General features: G+C 41.2%; 1 protein-coding gene across 3 annotated transcripts in view; it reads right to left on the bottom strand.

The window, feature by feature from the left end:
- HMGCLL1 (3-hydroxy-3-methylglutaryl-CoA lyase like 1) overlaps nucleotides 1-1,294 on the bottom strand; it is a gene marked incomplete at its 5' end in the record, with an annotated part of 81,661 nt that extends 80,367 nt beyond the window's left edge. For all 3 annotated transcript variants that reach the window (XM_082305571.1, XM_082305572.1, XM_082305573.1), the window contains one exon: nucleotides 1,178-1,294. In XM_082305571.1, the coding sequence (XP_082161697.1) occupies nucleotides 1,178-1,294 (117 nt within the window). The remainder of the gene's footprint in view (nucleotides 1-1,177) is intronic.
- Nucleotides 1,295-22,206: the final 20,912 nt, after the last annotated feature.

Raw genomic sequence — 22,206 nt, 5'->3', positions numbered from 1 at the left:
TACCCCCCGGTATATCTGAAAGGTGTAGAAAACAGAAGAAAGACGCAATGAACAAGAAGTGCATTTTTTTGAAGACATGATTTTTAAACCAATTTTGTTCTAGGCTTGGCTCATGTTTTTCTAACATTTGAAGCACCGACTGATCACTGGAGTTAGACTTGGAATGAATGACAGTTCAGACACAATATGCCCCAACAATAAGTGTGTTGTTATAGTAAAGGCAATGTCGTGCTCAGAATTATTTCCTTCTTTGAGTACTTCATATTGACATCTTCCTGTGATGTCCTTCCAGATTTATGCGGTCTCTCCCTAAAAGCCACTGGTAGCTTTCCCTTTCCTTCATTTCTTTCCTTCCAAAGCCATGATTAGGACGGTCATGGCCTATGGTCTTCATCTGGCCTCCTGCCCACATGCCTCCTCATCTAACTCCCTCTCCCACTCCCCACTGTCTCCACGCCTGCCCATAGCTGACAGACAGGAGGGTGAGCAACCACATTCACTCGTCCCTCCATGACAGTCCCATCGGTACTCAGAGCACCCCAGGCCAAAAGGAGGCCACAGCTGCTCCAGAGGAGGTGACGGCTCTGCTCTTATGGCTGTAGTGACCCTCCAGCCGACAGCAGATGGGCCCACCACAGTCGTTTGACAAATACAAAGTTCGGGGAGCAAGGGCGATACTGTGGCCTTGCCAAAATATGTGTCACCCTACAATTTTATGACTTTTCACACAGTGGATTGTAACAGGTGGGGGGACCACAGAGAAGTGGATGTCTTTGACACTGCCTCATCCCTGCCCCCAGCGCCGCTAGAGACGCCCACCTGTGTGTCCAGTACCGGTCAGATGGTTTAAAACCACCCGTGTTCTCCGCTATTGACCAGGAAAGGCTCAGCGGCGTGTGGGGATGAGAGAGGCCCCCCCTCCTCGGTGCACGCCCTTACACTCGGCGGTGGCCGGCGGGAGGGCCGGCGGGGCGGGAGACGGGGGCGAGGCCCGGGCGCAGGCGGCAGGCAGGGGGCAGCAGGGACGCAGGGTACGTGCGTGAGGGGCGAGGCGGCGGCGGCGGCGAGGGGGCGGCGGCGGAAGCCCCCCGCCCGGCGGGCCCCGGCCTCCCCCTGGCGGCGGCCGCGCCTCGCAGGGCCGGCACCATCCCATCCCTTCACCCCCTCCCGGCGATACCTGCCCGGGGTGCGGAGCCGCAGGCGGCGGCGCGGCCGGCTCCCCGATCCACAGCTGCTCCTTGAGGAGGTGCTGGTAGCTGAGGCAGTGCTTCAGCGCCGACGGCACCGTGCCCATGGCGCGGCGGCGGCGGCGGGGCGCTCGCCGGGCGCCCGGCACCCAGCCGCAAGGTCGGCGCAGCCTCCGGGCCAGCGGGAGCCCCGCCGGCCCCGCGCCCGCCGCAGCCCCCGCCGCAGCCACTGGCTGCAGCCCGGCCCCGAGCAGCGCCTGTGATTGGCGGAGCGCGGGAGCCCGCCGCGCCGGCACCCCCGCCGCGCCCCCTCCCGCGGCTGCTGCGGCAACCGCCGCCTCAGCCCGCCGGCCCGCCGCCGCCCGCCGCCGCCAACCGCCGCCGCGCCCCGGCGGGCCCCGGCGGCGGGGAGCGGCCCGCCCGGAGGCGGCCGCGGGGCTGCCACCTCTCCTCACCTCCCCCTCCTCACCGGAGGGCGCCTGGCAGAGGCGCCGCGGGGGTGGCTGCCCGCGTTCGGTGCGGGCTCGGCCGGCGCCAGAGCAGCCTGCCGCTGCGGGGCGGGGCGGGGCGGGGGAGAAACCTCTGAGGAGACGCGGAACCGGGCAGGCCCAGAGGTCGGGGAGGGGGGGCACGAGCATGGGGACAGCCAGCCGTCCTGCCCCACATCCCTCCTGACACTCCGCACACCCGGGGGAAGTGAGGCCCAGCCTGGGCTTTAAAGGGTTTTGGCAGAAAGCCTGAGGGGAAAGAGAGGAGCAAGGAGAAGAGACAGGGCTGCTTCCCCACGGAGCCCGCTTGCCCTGTTTGGGATCCTGGGGCTGCGCAAACGATGTGGAATAAAACCTGTCCCGCTCGCTCGGCCGTTCAGGTGTCAGCAGGGCTTTGACAAGAGGCTTTATGCACGTGCCTGCATGTATGCTTTTCATTTGGGCAGCAGCAACTTAGAACCTAGCAAATGGAATACTTTTCAGGTTTTAACAGCTCTCTCAGAAGCAGCAGGTTATATTTTGTCATCTCCTTCAACATTCAGCGTGTCAGCCAACTTTCCAAACTACTCTCAAGCGAAATACCGTATGCACTGGAAATTGTTTCTGGATCGTTCCTTTTCCGGGGTATCGGGGATTTTTTGGTAAATTCACTAACCTTTCCCTCGGTCATTTTCTGCAAAAGATTATCAGGTTTACAGCCAAGTCTCTGTTTCAGTCGTTCACGGGTAGACATGATGCTCTCAAAGCACCGTCGCCTTCTCTTGCTGTTTTGCATTTCAAGTTTGCTGTTCTGTGCATCCAAAACCCTCCCTGTTTCCAAGTGCCATTGTAAACCAAAACTGGATGCTGATTGATTGGCTGGGAAATTTTTGTTTTTCAAGGATAGTGACACCTTTCAGAAATAAAATATTTAAAATACGATTTTAAAATTTATTTTAAAGTATCACTGGTGGACATTTCCACGATTTCAAATCTGGCCACAGAAAAGTGCCAGGGGGTTTCTCTGCTGACTGTGATCTGAGGCAGTTAGTATCTTTTCTGCCTTCTTCCAGTAAAATATTTGTGAATTTGGAATTCTTATATTTTCACAGTTCAAAATTCCACTAAGTTTCCATTAAATGCTGACTCTGGGTGGACTCAAGACTTTGGTCTTGTAACCTGTAAAGCTAGGCGTAAAATATACAAAGACTGGCCATAAAATCAAGCCTTTCTCTTTTGTCTCCCAGTGAGAGACAGTTTATCTATGATTTGGTACATGTGAAGAGAAAAGCACTTCATTGAGCTAAATAATTCCGTTTTGCACTTTTTTATACATTTCATAGCGAGTTGGAAATAGGGTGAAAAATGCAATCGTGAAGAAGTTAGAGTATGTCTGTCTATAAAGTATACCTCTCCTACCTACCTGGCCTGTTCTCAAGTTACTCCAATACTGAAGTCAAATTTCATATTGCCGTTAATGACCTTTCTAATAAGTACTTCTGAAATTAGGTTCATTATAACCCTCTGCAGGTAGCTTAGCTGACAAACTGCTATCTTCTCCACATTAAATCCCTTCTAATAGCGTTGTTTCTTTGTCTGTCAGTGTTGTTACAACCAGAAAAACATAGTGCCCGAATTGAATGCCGTTTTTGTAGGGCTTAAAGTTTCAATGTGCTCTTCCAGGCTAAGTCCAGTGTGAACGTTTTCTGACACAAATCTGCTTTAAGACTCAGGGTGCCACCAAATATGCTGAGAAGGAGCATCTTTATCTGAAATCCCAGTGTTGTTGGGCAGGGAAGGAAAATGTATCTGTGATACATTAGAAAGTAATCCCAAATAAATGGGGTTCTCATGCTTCAGTTTCTCCTTGTTTTCTCTATTGTACCTCTCATTCTCCCTGAAATCAGAATTTGGTTTTCACCCTTGCCAATTTAGCACTGAATCTTTCAACTGGTGCTTCTAATTCTATGTAAGCAGTTGCTCCAGAATCAAGAGACATATAAATAAAACATGTTCATCCGAAACTCCCATGTTTCTTGGGAGAAGGACGTGATAAGTTATCTATCAAAAAAGCACTGTGTGTTAAAAGCTTCAGAGCTAAACCGAGCTGTTATTCCTAAACAAGAGACACGTGGGGCAGCGCAGGGTGAAAGTAGCTGCAAGAAGAGCGCCTCTTAGGCAGGCGTTATCATGCTGACACTGTTCTTTGCTTGCAGGGGCTAAAAAACTTACTCCACCCCGCTTTGTCAGTTAACGTGAAGGTAGATATGGTACAATATGCTGTTTAACCTTGTCTACTTTCAGTGGTAGTACCAGTATATTTACTGATTGAAATGTTTGCAAAATCCTATAAAGAATAATGGAGACTTCTGGCAGATCTTTCTGTAACAGCACACGGGCCTCTCGTCGTCTGGACCTTTGTATGCTCTGTGCTGTTCCTTATTTTGATTCTGCATTTTTCTTTGTTCAACAATGCCATCTTGGAACAACTTCAGTTTACTAGAACACATGGAAGGGCTCAGATATATTTAGTGCCACATCAGGATAGTGAATAGAAATTGCACATGACTGGCTTTTGGCTTTCCATCTGTCCCTTAAAATTATTTATCATTCTGATACTCCTCTGAATCTATCGTTGTCATTGGCTCACGCTCTATCCTGGTCAAAAGTTTTAAAACATTTATCAAAAGGAATGTTTTTCACTAAAATAAATAATCTCTCATAAAAGTTATGCCACCAAGCCTACCAGATGGGGAGAACAGGCCAATTTGTGTACTATGCAGAGAAACTTCAAATACTACCATGAGAGATGTTCTGTACTCCTTATTGCTCCCACGCAATTACACAGGTAGTTGGCAGTCAGATCATTAGGAGTGGAAACATCAAGCTCTTGGACTTCCTGCAGTGTGACACAAAACCTTGGCCAAGAAAGGCACGGTAAAAATAGGTTGATCGTTTACAAGCATCTAAAAGAAAATAGGAAAGTTGTTTCAAGAGTGATTTGATGACAGCAAGAAGGACAAAATCAGGAGCAAGGGAGCTATTCATACTGCTGATAATCATAAGTGCCAAACTGGCAAGCAGCCAGGGTGCCTACTAGGCAGGGGTCAAAGACACATATGGTGAGTCTCAAACAACAAATAAGCCATAGAATTCTGGCAAGCATTGCAGGAATAATGTGCTCCAGCCCTGACAAAGAAGATGAGGGCTAAAGAAAAAACAGTGGGGCTACCAATAGTGGATCGTACCTCAGGGAAAGCAAAGCTTTCATCATTTCAGTTTTATTGGAGAAAAATGCAGATAACTTCTCACATATGGTAGGTCTGGTTGATCTGAATTGATGGGAAGTGTAACACAATGTTAAAAAAGATTCTTCACAGTTGTGGCAGTAAATCAGTGTTCCATTAGCAGCGGCATCATTCAGAGACGGCATTCTTCAGAGAGTTAGTAATAGATTTACTTTGCCAAAGTAAGACTACACCCCAGGTGATAGACACCTGGCATTTGAAACAGACACAATCAAGAAGAAAGTCCAAGTTACATCTTGCCAGATGTTGGATCCTGTTCTTTTCTATTCTTTCACTAATTCAGTCAGATGGCAGGTTTTTTGCCAACTAAATCACAATGTAAAACACACAAACAAAAACCTGAAACATTTCTATTTTATTCTTGTACTACTAGACTATTAAATAGGACAAGAAGGAAATTCTGTGAGCTTAGACCTAGTTTCATAATCACAACAGTTATACACCTGTACACAGAGTCATAAAAGAAAGGGATGTACCATAAGCTATGTTATTTTATATTTATAAAGGGCACTGCCTTTTACACTGGTAAGAACAGTACTCTGCAGCCCTTGGGTGATCTCCAAAGTGCCAGCACTACATAGCTACATATAATTGTTATGAAGCATATCAAAACCAGCAGAGAATTGTGGCAGAAAATGCTTATTTATAGATAACATTTTCCATTTGAGATATTTCCATAACTGACGGAAATGTTGATGAACCAAATGTGTCCCTTGTCTGACTCCATCGCTTAGACTGTGAGTTTTTCATCCCAGTGACCTGACCTACCACTCAGCATTATCAGGAGCAACAATGAGCCAATTCCTGAATGGATTTTCAAGGTGCTATTATAATATTTAAGAAAATATTTCCTTTTAAGAGTAAGTATTTTGCCTACTGTTACACAGACTATGTTGCCATCTCTGGTTTTCACATAAATGCCGTTAGTATCTCCCTCTCCTCTCCACCCAGTCTTTTCTGCCAATAAATTCTGATGTGATTTCTTACATGGATTATAAGGGGCAATACACAGTAACCTCTGATTTCCTTCCTCCCTTTATGTTACTAAGAGCCAACAAAACAGTACTGATCGTCAGTGGGGCCAGTTTTCTTGGTCTTCCAGCAGGTGACCCCTTTACATCACTTAGTACGAAGAGAAACTATAAATGATCCTTAGGAAATATTTACTGAATAAGGAGATGCTGGGACAACTTTTATGCTATATCCATTTCTTCTCAAGTACAGAGCATTTATCAGAGTTTAGCCAAAACAGCACAACATAACCACCTGGCAAGTGTACCTGCACTGCATTCTGGGGATAGTGCTTTCCAAACAGGAAAAATGAGTTAAAGACCTGCACCTTGTCTGTGTTCTCTTAGGGAGCAATTCTTCTAATTTATTTTGAACATGTATTTTAGGATCAAATGAACCATATTCTAATGTATGCCTTTGTCTCCGCGCTGAGTACAGAGAGCCCAGGGTAACCGCTCAGATGTAGATAGCTGCATTAGCTACGTTTCCTCGAACGAGTCCCACTCCAGCTAACATTAAGTCCATTACTTTGTGACTTCATTTGACTCTACCTGATTTCTACTTGTGCAGACAAGGAAAGTCTCAAACCAGTATACTCAGCAAACTTGTTGCTGGCTTCAGAGAAAGGGTCACCAAGGAAGCTTGAAGTGGACTGAAAGGGAAGGTAAAAATGAAATGCAGTCTACAAATATCAATATATAATCTCATTACATACTGCAGAAAATTTTTATCTGTTAAAGGTTACATGGTAATAGCTTTGAGGCAGGTGTGTCCCTCCAGCAGAAGAGGATGCAGTTTCAGCATTAAGGGGAAGGAAGGAGATGGAGTAGAACTGGAGTGTTTCTGGGAAGCCCAGATAGTCCATGGAACTGTGTATTTAGGCAATGAAATCAGAAGAAAAATAGAGATTGATTAGTTGCTAGCTTGCGTGTTGGTGATTTTATTAGAAACCCTAGGATCTAATATAGTAATGTCTAATATACTAATATCTAATGTGCAAATTCTCTATTTCAAACGTTTCCAGCAACTGAAAATGAATTAGGCATTATCTAACAAAGCACAACTATATGTAGATGATATGAATCCAAAAGTTAGATTTCTCTGTTCTTTTTGGTTTTATTGTTCTAATTACTAAGTTAATGCACAAAAAATATTCCATGGGCATACCAGGAATAAGTATTTGAATTTTTTTTTAACCATTTGCCATATAACTGTCCTTTAAAAATTACTTGGGGTACTCAGCTGCTATGTCTCTGGCATTAAATTGTTCCAGAGCAACATTAACAGTTTAATTTCTAGCATAAAGACCTGTCTGTTGCTATAATTTTTCTGTTTCTTCTGTCACCAACATTCCTCAACCTAGGACCAAAAGTAAATGTCAAAGAAGTCTTCTGGTGCAGTATAAACTTGCCTAATTTGGCAACCAAACACTAAAAAAGGCAGAGGTATTACTGAACACACAAAACAAAGTTTATATTTGCACGTAAAGGATGTGCTTGCCAAGGTAGTCTGCTTGTGTTTAATATGGCATTTTGATGTTTTTCAGTTTACTTCATATCATTTTGCCTAAACAATGCATAATTAAAATGCATATCCACAATAACTGAATGCAGTTGTTAAATTATCAACATAGCAAAAACTTTTGGACAAAATACTACTAAATAATGAAAAATAAATTGAAATAGTGTGTAATGTGGAATAAAGACAAATATCACATGCACCATAATACAAAGTAATCTGAGATCATCAAATAAATGTGTGCATCATTTATTTTTTCCATTTCTGTTTGTATTTAACTTCAGAGTCAGATTGCAGATTTCAGCTGTGTACTGTGATCTAAAATCCTCTTTGGTAGCATGCATAAGTTAGGACAAAGGACCGTGTTTTTTTACTTCAATAGCGAAGACTGAACCAAGCAAATGAATACTGTAACTCTAGAGGAAAGGCTGACATAGGAAATACTGGAATGGTATTGAAATTCAGAGATTCCCATTTCAGGATAATGGTAGCAATACCACAATGAAGTAAAACACTTGAAAAAATTCTTTAAGTTTTTAACATTTACTTTCTCTGTCTTCATCACTAGTACAAGATGTAATCACATAAAACTTAATGTGCACTACTTCATGTTACAGTTGCAATAATAAACACTTTCTTGAGCCCACAGCACCTCAAACTAAAATATATCTGTAAGCTTCATCTAGGGGGAAAAAAAACCAATAATACCTTTAAATGAAAATACTGATGCCATATTGTGAAGTAGAACACATGTTATTGTTGTTACCTTTAGGGACCCACACTGTTGCCTAAGCAAAATTCTGTGAAAGAGAATATTCTTCTTTTTCATAAAAAGAATGTCATTTGCAGTATCAACCATTCTACTCTACCCTTAATGATTTCTTCCACCAATTTAAAGCACAATTCACCTCCAAAGCAGATGTTTGTATACCAGGACAAGAAGGGATTTGTTTCACGTAGTAGATATGGGGATTTTAATGTCTGTGTGTCAGCTCATAGAATTATGGGACAACACAAGAATTAGCAATTTTCTTAAGAAAATTAGCAATTTTCTCATCTTTCTGATTGCAGAGAATGGCTTTGAAATGTGACAGTGTGGGCCTAGCACAACAGGGTACTGCTTTAGGCTGGGATGGGGTTAATCTTTTTCATAGCAGCTGGTATGGTGCCGTGTTTTGGATTTGTGATGAAAACAGTGTTGATAACACACCAACGTTTTAGCTATGGCTGAACAGCATCAAGGCCTTCTCTGTTTCTCACCATGTCCTCCCAGCAAGTAGGCTAGGGGCAGACAAGAAGCTGGGAGGGGACACAGCTGGGACAGCTGACCCAGCTGACCAAAGGGATATCCCATGCCGTGTGGCATCATGCTGAGCAATAAAAGCTGGGGGAAAGAAGGAGGAAAGGGGGGGACATTCAGGGTCATAGTGCTTGTCTTCCCAAGTAACAGTTATATGTGATGAAGCCCTGCTTTCCTGGAAATGGCTAAACACCAGCCTGCCAGTGGGAAGTAGTGAGGTAATTCCTCATTTTGCCTTGCTTGCATGCAAAGCTTGGCCTTACCTATTAAACTGTCTTTATCTCAACCCACGAGTTTTCTCACTTTTACCCTTGTGATTCTCTCCCCCATCCCACTGGGGAGGAGTGAGCGAGTGGCTGGGTGGGGCTGAGCTGCCTACTGGGGTTAACCCACAGCAAACAGATACAACAGTCTGTCTGCATGAGACTGCAGAGAATTAAAATAGGTATGGACAGCATTAGTCAAACCGCCTACTTTAGGCATTTAAATTAGGCATTGCAGCATTTATGAGCCTTTAGAGAGATCTAGGCTGCCTAAGCTGCATTTTTTTGCAGAGTCAGTGGGGAGAGCTAGGTGTCCATGTCACCCTCAGGGAGTTATTTGGAGCAGCTTAGCTACAGACTTTCTTCTCCACTGCAATGAAGGGAGCTTAGGTGTCTCTTCTAGGCAGTGCAGTATCCCCACATGTTGAACAGGTAGTCCCTGAAGTCTGGCTAGTAGGAAACATCAAGCAAAGAGGAATAGCTATGAAGTTCCTGGCTCAGAGTTTGAGAAGCCTTCAGAGTATTGAACCCACACTTCCCATTTCCTAGGAGAGAATCCTAAATGCCAAACCAAATGTTGACACTGGATCACTGTACAGCCAGGAATTTGAGTAATAAGGAATTAAAAACAATGCATAGAATATTTCTTTAAATTCTACAGTAATACATTAGTGTTATAGTTCTGACTTTTCTTTGACCTTTAAATATTGCTGGTCCTAGTGCAGAGAGATGCTTAAAGATCTGTACTTTCCCTTGAGGACAACAGGTAAATAGGCTTTTGGACTTAAAACTATTCTTTATTATTTTTGTAAAAAGCTTTTTTCCTCTCCTGCACATACAGAACTTCCATTAAAATTTTTGAGGTGTTTCATACCATGTTAAGGAACATAATTTGGCCCAATGCTTCAACTATTATAGGTCAGATTTCTAATTCAGAGCTCAAGGAGAGAGCTATCAAAGATGTGAGGTACCGTAGTGTTAATGAAGATAGTTTGAGTTCTTATACTCCTCTTTTAGTGGGCCTTTTGAGGAACAGGAGAGAAGGGGGACAGGTCACCATGGGCACCAGAAGACCCAACGTGGACAGGAGAGGCAGCACTGCAGCCACAGAGGCAGTAGGATTGCTCCAGTGCATGACAGCCAGGAAGGGAAGCTTTGACTTTCTTTCACAATTGGTCCCAGAGAGACTTTGGCTCTTCAGCCTCATTAACACCCATTTCCTGCTCCTTGCCACAGCGTTGTCACCACACATCTTCCTGAGACAATGAACTTGTGTTCCCATTGTAAACACAGTGATGTTTACCCATGGTGCATCTGTGCCCGAAGTAGCGACCACTATACTTAAGTTGCCAAAGCTTTTCCATTACAAAACTATGTCCAGCTATTTCTAAAAGTACAGACATCTCTATGTCTTGTAGCAAGAATTTGGAGTTTAGCAGCAGGATAGCCTGGAGTCAGGAACGTGTCCTCTGTTGTCCTGGTGAATATCGATTTCTAAAATGTTGAGAAGTGTAATTTTCTAGCTATGTTTTTCTCCTTTATATTTGCCAGGGTCTAACAGCTAAACAGTTTAATATTCCAGTTGCTCTGAGCAGATTTTGCTCTTGCATATTGCTTCAGCATGGGAAACAATGCTGAACCTACATCTGGAGCCCACACAGCTCAGTTCCTGCCACTGCTCCACAACAAACACTCTCAAAGAGCAAAACTTAGTGAGACACTAAAGAAGAGTTCTGGAATGAAAATAAAACTTCATCCTTTAGGGCTTCAGACAATCTCTAAGCATTAGGGCTTAGGACGAGGCCTCCTTAATAGAGAAATAATCCAGCATCTGCCTACTGTAAGGGGTTTTTGCACCTTTGTGTAAAACATCTGGTCCTGGCTACCATCACGGACAGGATGCTGCGCTTCAGATTACACATCTGATTCATATGTTTTTTATAGTATGGATAGAAAGTTTGCAGAATGCTAATTCACAGAATGCTAGTTCTAAAGGAATTCAGTTGTACCTGTGGACTATTTTGTTTCTACTAAAACAATGATTTCCAGCAAGAGATCATTCAGCTAACACGTATAAGATGCTAATTATGAACATACGAAAATATAACGATACTTGCATGTTTGTCTTGAGCTTAACTGCATCCAGACGTAATTTTACATGGGTCCTATCCCAGTTTACCAAAATGACAAAAGAGAGCAGAAATATCAGAAGGGAAAGGTAATCAGAAAATAAGCAGCTTTTAAAAGCCTTTTATTGACAAAAATGATACAAAATAGCCAGCCCTGTTTCTTTTAGAGAAAAACAGCTAGAAAAATGCTGTAGGCAGAGTATAGGATCTCTTGCTGTTCTCTGTTTATCTGTGCTGTAACTAGATTTTATGAATTAGCATATTAACTATGAAGAAGAGGATGCATTGCTGAAACCCTTTTAAGAAAACCAAGAAATAGTCTTTGTTTGTCATGGTTAGATATCTGAGCGAATCATTGCTATGGCGTTTGAACAGTGATAGGGTGCAAAGGGAATAAGATGAGCCCTTCTTAAATGGGAGATCAAAGTCAGGCTCTACGAGCAGAGGAATAGGCAGGGTCTCCAAAGCTGGAGGTAAAATTGTAACCAAAAGGAACAAAATTTTACCACTGAGGAAGGCTCCACCCAGAAAAGCGTTGTATGGAAAAGGCAAAAACAGTTGAAGTGTATTTTCTGCTGGAAAATGTGAAGCGATCAGCTAAGTTGAGGAGCAGATTCACTGCATGATGAATAATTCACCACCCTTATTAATCTTCTAGTCTGCACAGGCAAATTTGGGATCCTTCTGTAGAAGCAGAAATGGTCCATTAAGGGTGGTAATTATTGTATTATATTCAAAATGTAGTTTATCTGGAATGTACTGTCATGAATTGTTGTGCAGCTGGTACCATATACAGACATGGAATACAAGAACTAATTAAAGCATTAAAGTAATATGAATTTTTTCCTGCCAATGGGTCTTAACCGTCTTCATGAATAACAACAATGATTTGGGCTTTTCAAAGCACAAATCAGAGTGAGAGTGAATGAAGTCAACAATCAGTGAGATGCACATTCAAGATTAACTGGGCATCATTAAAATAAGTGGCCTATTATTCTACATATTACGTAAGCAATTCCAACAAAAATGGAGACTTAGAAAAGAAGGTGTTTGAGAGATATCTTTTGAAAAAAAATTAATATATTTCGCTTAAATAGATTGTGTAGCTAGTCTGAGAGAAAAAGAGGAGGGGGGGTATAATTGAAAACATATTTCCTGAGGAATGATATCTGAAAACAGTGATTCAGCTTTTAAAAACAAACTGCAAATTATATTCCCATACCATTAAGAAAGCAAATGATTCCTTTGATTCTTAACACATGTCATCATGACAAATCAGAAAAGTATGACTTTTTAACCAAGGTTAAAATTGAGTATGTCACATTTTTCCCTTATAGCATAAAAACAAGGATGAATTTCATGGCAGGCAGAACATTTCAAACCGATAAAAATATTCTTATTGCAGTACATATTTAGGCAAGTCTTCACTAGTAGGGATTATTATCTTCACATAAGATATCATGGATGCTAAGAACATAGAAGAATTCTAAGAAGGACTAGTGTCCATATGCATGAAAAGATAGCTATAAAAGAAAGGTTAAAAAATACAACAAGAATTTACCCAGTTGACACTAGGTGGAATTAGAGAGTTTTACTTAGAAGAAGATTTAATGATTTGTCACTGTCTGATTTCTTATAATAACTGATGGATTGCAGATCCTGAGACACGTTACTTACTAGCTACACCTGGTGTAGTTGTATCAATATGTACATAAAGAGGTATCTTAATACATACCTCTGATGTAAATGAAACACATCGTGTGCACCAATATGCGATGTTATATTTTTAATATGAATACTAATCAGGTCGTAATTTTAAAGGAAGACTTAATTGTTCCCTTTTATAGTGCCATAACTAAGCCCTTCCATCTCTACCACTACAAAAGATAAGGCCGTATGCAATAGCTGAAAAGACAGTAACTGTCTTCACAGTAACTTGAACACCACTTACTCAGCTGTGATTTCACAATAGGCAGCATGTCACCTAGCAACAGCAAAACAGGGGCATGAGGGATGATGTCAGAAGACAATAAAGCTGACGGATATGTGGCTGTGATTAAATCAACTTTCTCCTAAAAAGGCTGCCTAGCAGTAATTATGTAAAGAATATCTGGGCAAAAAGGGACAACGGACTTCATACAAGATACGACCCAAGATATATGATAGCAGTTCATCTTTTTGCTGTGGGATAAGTAAGCAGAACAACCTGTTCCTGGTGTCACTCAGTACTCTGCAGAAGGAAGAGAGCTGGCTAGCAGCTGGTCATTGGCCTGGCTCCCATTCTTAGCCATTACTGGTGCACTGGTCTGTACAGAGATGTACCATCAAAGTCTGTTGTCCTGACCTGTGCTGCCAAAACGCAATTGCAATGCAGAAAAAGACATCTTGGCCTCAGAAGCAGAATTAGGATTTTCCCCAAGGGAGAAAAAGCACTTTATTTTCCTCATACAATAAGGAATCCTGAAATCCCATGTAATGACAAAGTATTTGGCCTTTGTGCAGGTGTTGTGTGTAGCGTCTGGAGGAAGACAAGTTGCCAGATGTTTGCTTTTGCTCTTAACATGGCCTACCCTAATATGTCCTCACTAATACATTCATAATAGATGCAAACCTCACTTTTCTATGAAGCCCACTACAGTTACCCATACTTCCTCACTTATCGCTGTCTTAAGAGCAGTCATAGCATCTAACCCAGGAATTTCCTACATGAAACTTCTGCCACAGAAGGCTCAAATATATCTTACAATGATATCAGTGAAACCACCTGTATCTACCCTGGGATTTTATAGTAATGCCTATTACTGCAGTGTTTGAATGCTTTCTATATAGAATCAGTAACAACAGCAACCCCTCTACTTTGGAAAAAAATAAACTCCCTTTGGACTGGAGTTTGTTCTTGATATGCAAGATTTTAGTCATTAATTTTTGCTTATATTGATATATTCTCAAATACTAACACTAGAAGCACTTCTGTGACTGTGATGGTCTAAGGATACATACAAGAAGTTTGTAGGCAGATGCAATATCTTTAGTGGGATTAATCAGTATATTTGGAAAAAAACAGATAATCCCTTGGGCACATTAGTCCTTCCTAAGTATATCAATTTTTTGCTACAGGGACAAGGAAGTTGACTAGCTGAGAGATTTGGTGGTTTTCGACAAGCCAGGGTTATGAATATTGTTCTGCAGCAGTAAAGTTTCTTCAAAGAAGGATTTTGTTAGTGGAATGAGAAGAAAAAAAAGAAATCTGTTTTGTCTAGTCTTACCAGATTATCTGGTAAGACAAACACAAAACTTGGTTCCTCTGGAATATGATCCTGTAGATTTCCATGTGTTCCTGTTAATTTAATGCCTTGTATGTACTTTTACAGCTGGATTCATGAGCTGAAGCTGTTAAATTTAATTTCTAGCAAGCTAAATAGCTTATGGTCTAGTTTTATTATTCATATTTCTGAACCTTAAGCAATAAGACATTGCCTGTAGGGATGTGTTAAACCAACACATGACTAATCCGCCCCACGAGAGCATGAGTAAAGGAGGGGCCATATATCCACAGCTGATCCCCAATGACTTTTTCTCATTATTCCTGCAGACAAAATAGTATCATTTTAAAATTAGTGCAATAAGAGAGAATAAAGCTTGGTGACTAACCTCATGAATTGTTTAAAAAATTTAATAAAGCAAAACAAAACTGAAAGATAAAGTGGGCTGAAAGGAGTCGTCTTGGTATCATTCTTCACCTTTGACAGACTCACCTGCTGTGAAAGCAGATAAAGGACATTTCCCACTGAGATGTAAACTTTTTAGACCCTGATCCGCAAGTCGCAGAGCGTGGAAACTGGTCTGAGTTGGGCCTTGCTCTCCAACTGGAATCTATTTTAAAGCATTCTGGAATTTTGCAGACACATGCTGGTTTGGAATCCTATTTTAATCTCAATGATAAAGTGTATTTTCTCAAATAAAGCACTAGTCTTCCTTTAAAGCAAGCATTCTCTTTTATAGTTAAACTCTACTTATGTGTTTCTCAGCAAAATACCACTCACGCATATTTTCCTTGTGAAAAAATGACAGGCAAACTGCAATTCCGTTATTTGATGTACAATTTATGCTCCAAATTACAACTGCTTTCAATTTGAACCATTTTGTTTAGGCGAAAGCCTCCGTATGGAGGAAACCTCCCTCACATTGGATGAGTACTTCAGAGACTCGCCGCGCAAGTTTGACAGAGCTCAGCACATTTGGCAGCCTTCACCCCGGAGAGGCTCAGGCCTGTAATAACCCTGGTGTGGCAGATCAGAAACAAAGTGCAATGGGAAAGCAATACTGGGACGGTTGCTTAGCACATGTCTGCAATATATTTCTTTTTACCAAGGTGCAGCCAGTTGTGCAATATTGTAAACTGGCCTCTTACGGTGAAGGAAAAGCGACAAACCTGAAAACAGCAAACCACCATAACATGTGAACATATAAAATTGATACCAAGTCTGAAAAGTGTATGTTTAATGTTAGGATAATGAAATGCAACTCTATGACTGTGCTGCTTAAGGACTCTGTTTTGTGAGGTGCTGAGCACTCTTAAGACACGTAATATTTTAAAATGAGGAGCTGTACAAGGCAAAAAGAAAGGCATTTCATTATGTCGTCAGGTCTGATTACCCAAAATAACAGTGCTTGAGTGAACACCCCGATATCCTATTCGCCAGCTTTATCTGAAAGCTATTGAAACTTAAAAGCCCCAAGCCCATAGGTCCCTCAACACCTCCAGTGTCTGAGCAGATTCAGTGTTACTACCATTTTGTTCTATAGAACAATGCTATGTTACACTAAAAAAGCATTAGCTACCTTGTTTAATGTAAATTTAGAAATCTAAATAAATGTAGCGGTTCCTACATAGCAAGGATACCTATTGATTCCAATTGGATTTTATAAGCATATGAGTTGAAGGTTGATGTGTAATTAATTAATATTAATACATATTAATAATGTATGCTAATTTGGAAGAAATAGTTCCTTCTCTCTATATATGAAAATGTACCAGATTAGGATTTCCAAGAATATATTTTCTAGGGAGAAAATTGCACGCGTGCATGTGCACGCACGCGCACACACACACACACATGATGATGAGATGTATCTTTTATTATTAATACTGAGATATGAACTTGCACAGCATTCACATATATTTCTACCAGTATTTAAATATTGGTGTATCTACATCTACTATATCTAAATTACTGCAGGGTACTTGTTTACTCATGAAAGCAGCACCAGACATAACCAGTGAACCATCCTTTATAAATATTTGCAAAGAACAGTTTCCCTCATGGCTTCTTCACAATTAGTTCATCTGGGCAGTGATTCAGGTTCATAAACATGGATGCCTGATATCTTTAAGCACTGTAGTTAATGAGACATCTGTATGAGGCTAACAGATATGAAATAAGAGATGATAAATGTTTTATATGGCATTGGCAGACATATGGGACTGTGACCTGTGCCTTTCTAGAATGGCTGTGTGTCTGCTATAATTGCCTAAACAAGTAGCAGTGATTTAAGGTTAACATAAAGATAAGCAGCTCCAGGCCCTCCAAATTTTAAGCTCTGTCCCATGCTCTGTCACAGCAGCTTCTGGTTTGATTTTCTGATGAGCAAAACAGAAAGGAAAGAAAGGGCATCCATATATATCACCCCATCTTACTTACTCACCTATATATTTTGCATAATGCAGCAAGGTGAAACAGGTTTTCTGTCTTGATCTCGTGTCTTCCATGCGGCAGTGGGGAGTGTTGAAATCTATACACTCATAAAGATTCAATCTTCTTATTCTGAGAATCATCCCCAGTGTTTTCGTTTACCCAACAATTAATGATGTTGGTTTTTTGCAATGATATATTCTGGGCCTGATGCTTCCCATATTGCTACAGTGAGAACTGATTTTGTTGGCTCCCAGCAGTGTCAAAAAGAAACAAAATTATGTCTTCCAAATATAAAAAGATAAAACATAAAAATATTAAACCTTTTTTTTTTTTCCTCCACTATTTGTATTTTGGAGGGGTATTTTATTTTGATTGTTATTTTCACAGCAAAGAAAATTTAAAATACTGAATTTATCTGTAACTCCAAAAGCCTGAATTTTAATTACAGCATATACAGCAGCAGGCAGTTCAGAAAACTGGCCTTTTTAAACATTTCAGAAGGGCTGGAAATATCATCTGCCAAAAGCACATGGAACACCTCTTAAACAGACACAGAACAGTATGCTACAAAGGACACTGAATTCAAGTGCCCTTTAAAACAGTTATCCAGCTTTAAATACAAGCTGAAGTGAAAGCCAAAAGACATTCATGAGAGTGAAACACCACAGCTTGGACTTCCTCAGACTGTGTGCTGAAGAAAAAGCTGGACTGTAAAAAGTCATAAGCTGAGCTTCCATTGACCTTTGCTCTGACTTCTTAACTCTGAAGAGCGCAGTGCTTCAGGACTGTAGATAACCATAATCATGCTTCAAGAAGAGATATTCCAGATTCAGGATACCTGCTAATGTTCATATAAGCAGCAGAGGGGAAAAAAAAATCAAATCCTCAGAGGGAACAATATTTCTACTGGGTAATTAAGCACAATAAAGTGGTTTAGGAATAACATTTCTTTCTGATAACAGAATTTTAAATTCATTTTTTTCAAACTCAGTACTAGTTGTTTTATTCAATGGGTGTTCTCCTGCGTTGGTTTCACTGAAAAATTACAGGAGCCTTACAGATGGAAAATGATCCTCATTTTGGCAGTTCAGGCTCTTTACTGTAGGTTGAGAGCACAGTCTTGAGAGCAGAGTCATGTTTTTCCAAAGCTCATTTTTGAAGGAAAAGGAATAGCATGCTCCATTTCTAAGCTCTTCTCCTTTTCCTTCCTTCTTTGCCTTTTTCCAGTCACCAGTTGCAAGAAACTTGGGTATGGCCTACCCAAGCTACACCCACTGTTGAATTATTGTTATTTTCTACTGGTTCTCAACAGCAACAGCAGAAACAAACCTGTTATGATGATCTCAGGTCAACTACCTAAGCAATGTCTTGAACTATCTTCTGCCGTAACTGAAGATTTCCAGAAAACGAAGAAAAAAGCATCAAATACTACTTTTTTCTAGCGTTATTGTTGATACCATTTTACCAGGTGCGAGATGGAGCCTCATATATGCATATAAATGTGTGTCATGTATGTGAAAGAGAAAGACTGCAACTTGAATGTATCCAACTTAAAGTTTACCAACTCATGTGATCACTGCAAATAAAAAAGCAATCGTCTAGTGCCTTTTTTGTTCAAAAGCATAATTGACTAATTTTTTTAAACACCTGTCTTTCGCAGGTCAAGGATTTAGAGCTGGACCTAACTTCTTCCCGTAACAATCAATTTCCAGCTGTTGAGATCTGCACTGTGCCCACACCGGTGAATCTCTGAAAAGCACTAGTGAGCAAGCTGTGGGAGCAGGAGGCCACATTTTCTGTTGAAGGAAGGCAGCAGTAAGGGTAGCCAGTAAAATGATTAAGTCAGGAGAGAACAACTTTCTTGCCTTCAGCAGGTAAGAAATACAAGTCAGAGAATAAAAGGAACCGACTGCTTCTCAGAAGGAGAGAGTCACAGAAGGTTCAGTGGCGTGAAATGAAGGTAAGAGAGCTGGTCTGAGAGCTGGGGATAGGTGACTAAAACTTCAGAAGAGCTAGGATGCAAGAATCCCACTGGAGTGAACGTGAGCCACAAATATGATGGTTACATTTATTTTTCAAGAAAGCAGAAGAAATGTTGTGAGGCACTGCTTACAAACACTTCAGAGAATACACTAAAGAGAAAATACAAGTAACAAGTTGTTACTGGGAGAGAGGGAGAGATGTTTTCTCTGCATGGGACAAGCGCCTAAGTAGCACTCAGTCCTGTGAATTCACATCCCTTTTGAGTAGCTCTGTTGAAATTAATGCCCCAGTGGCCTCATTCCAGATCCAGGGAAGCCATAGACTTTAGTGGGCTTTCAGTCACCACCTGAGCATGGGTTTGGGGGGCAAAGGGGGTGTTGTCAAGGTTGGGGCCAGTTCTTTGTATTTATTTTGTAAGCAGGAAGGTCCTGAGATTTTCAGATTTTGAATTGTGGAAAGATACAAGGAGCTCTTTCTCAAAAATAGTCCATTCATGATATGCATCTCATGTCAGAATATCAGTGAAACTGGGTTTGATCCCCTACTAAGTTAGCAGGGGGAGAAGTTGTCAACACTCATCAGTCAAGAATTGCAAGTATATTTTCTAGTTTTCCAAACATGGGAACTTACATAAAACTATCCTGACCTTTTTCTAGGGGTGGAGGGAGGTAACTAGAGGGTTTTTTGTGTGTTTTTTGTTTTGTTTTAAAACTGTTAGCAAGCAGGCACATCTCTTAAAATGTTCGTGTGATTCAGAGGGTTACCTAGATATTTCCTGTAAAAATACTGCAAAGAGAAGATGGGGATATTCCCTTTTCTGTCTTCCCCCAGTGGTACACCTTCCTTAAATTGTGTCACTATACTTGTGAAAGGCTTTCTTCAAGGTTAGAGAGGGAGGGTCCGAAGCAACTATAGGTGAAGGTAAACTCAGTACTCAAAGGGAGTGATAACAGTGTCTGCTTTTAACATTCCTCAGCATCCTCTCTTTCCTTGAACTGAGGCCCCCCAGTACTTATTATAGCAAAGTTGTTCTCTTCCTGTAAGCTAAGTCTAAGTCTTTGATTGCTTCACCATACTGAAGGCAAAATACATACTTTGAAGAAAGCACAGTTCATATTTTAAGGTATTTCATCACTCAAGGCCACAGCTGGCCAATACCAAACAAGCAATCAAGAGACTAAGGACTGTCAACAAAGAACAGTTCTTTACATCACAGAATCAGACACATTTGCACTCAATTAACACTTTGCTTAAAAATAGACAAAGATAAGCCCTAAAGAGTGTGGTGCCCCGCAACCCCATCATTATATACACAATAGCAATGCATAGCAGTAGTTATCATCATGCCTTACCACTCCATTTGCTATCACAACAAAAACATCCACTATCAATTCATTATCCTGTTTTGGATATATTTAGAGATATTATCATAAAGCTGTCTCCGTGATATGGTCAAAGGGATGATAATCTAGTTTGTTTTAAAAGTGAAATGTATATAATCTTATTCTCTTTTATTTAAATTCCTTAGTGCTGATTAAACATAAGCCTCTGTCATGTATGGGTGACTTTATGTCACTTTTAGTGTTCTTGAGGTTCAGCAGAAACTATTTTGACTGTGGTAGAAGTTAGCTCTGCTTCAAAATTACACAAATCTGTGTGTAGACCCAAAGATACAGGGATCAGTGGAGTGCAGGAATGCTCCGGACTATCACCTCTTCAGGGAAAGCCTACTCCTTTTTCATGGCTAAAAGTCAGTTGGTACACAGCTTTTCAGTCCTTTTCCATTACCATGACAAGGAGATTCATGCACGCAGGAGAATTTAAATCTGCATAGATCAGCTAGTCCAACAGCTGTTTTGCAGCACCTGAGTAGTGCAAAGCAGAGAAAATTAGGCTGAGAAGAAAAGTCATGTTATAGCAGGTCACAATTCAGTAAAGCATTCAGCCTCACCTCAAACATTTCCATCTGCAAAGCTGTATCTGGAGAAGGCATACAGCATTTACAGAGCACTCAACAAAAGAGTAAACTCTTTGTCATTTTCCATAGCAGCTTTCTAGTGAAGGAAAACACTTGTAGAACAACAGTAATAACTTTCCTTTTACAGAAGTATAGTTCACTAGAGATGGTTCCCACATGGAGAAGAAATGCCTCAGATTTTTTTTAACATTTACTTGGCACTTGGGACCTATTTATTACTTCATATACTTGGATGTAATGGCAGTTAACACACAGTTATGATGGGGAAGTGATGTAGGATTCTAAAAGATACAAATTGCAGTACATATTAAACTTTAATTTGCTGCCAGTCTGAAGTCCTTCAGCTTTTTTAGGACTGCAGGGCCCCTCCAGAAGAAGCGTGGTGGACATGAGCTATATTAGCTCTTAGTTAAACCCAGTGCTACAAGCCAGCTCACTGGGGGAATAATATCAGTATGTTCTCTTCTCTCTGCACTTCCCTGATGCTATGGAGAAAATGTGCATAAATAATTGCAGTTTTTGTGGAACCCGAAGTGTACAATACCCAGCTTCCATGGTCACCTTACAATTAGGTGGTTTACAACATTTGCATTTGTAGCAATATGTTCTCTAAATCCTTATAGTTTTACTGATTACAGTAAAAGTACAGGAGAATATCACAATTTATTATAAGATTCCGTGCATGATTAAGACACTTGAATTTATGTGTCTACATGCAATTGTCTCCATGTGTGCTAGACACATGAGCTCCAGTGGCAGCCAGTGAAGACTTAGCCAGTGCAGTCCATGGAGCTTGAAAAGCTGTTCCCAGCTCCAGGCACAAAGTGAATTAATCTAGACTGTGCTGATTAGATAACTGCTATCACAGGAGCTTAAACACCATTATTGGGATTCAATTGCCTAAGCTTAACGTGCCTGCTTAGAAAAACACGGTGCCATTTGAGATGCCATTCTCCCCTGGCTGCCAGTCTAGAAGAGTATAGGTCTCCTGCAGTCCCTGTGACATCTGTCAAACCTGCTGCAGATGTCTTGGACACCCCTGAGCACCTCAAATTAAAATGCTGTAAGTAGGAGATTATCTTCAGCTTCATCCCTTTTAAAGTTTTGGATGCTTAATTACAGATTAAAGAGATACTTCTCTCTGATGGTGTTTCACAATTTGGAAACTGGGGGAAATTTTTTTCTTTCAAGAAAACCAAAACATCCAAGTACCTTCTGTTTAGCTAATAGTCCAGTGGTAGTGGTCCACATCCTGCCTGAGCAGAGCTGAGCCCTTGTATTTAACTGCAGAAGTTCCCTAGCCATCACTATTGTTTTTCCAGGGGTAATACCAATCAGCAGGCCATGGAGTTACTGACTCTCTTCA

Source organism: Platalea leucorodia, assembly GCF_965183815.1.
Source record: "Platalea leucorodia genome assembly, chromosome: 3".
In the NCBI taxonomy this organism is placed as follows: domain Eukaryota; kingdom Metazoa; phylum Chordata; class Aves; order Pelecaniformes; family Threskiornithidae; genus Platalea; species Platalea leucorodia.
The sequence above is the reverse complement of the archived record's forward strand: the minus strand, read 5'-3'. Positions and strand labels throughout refer to the sequence as shown.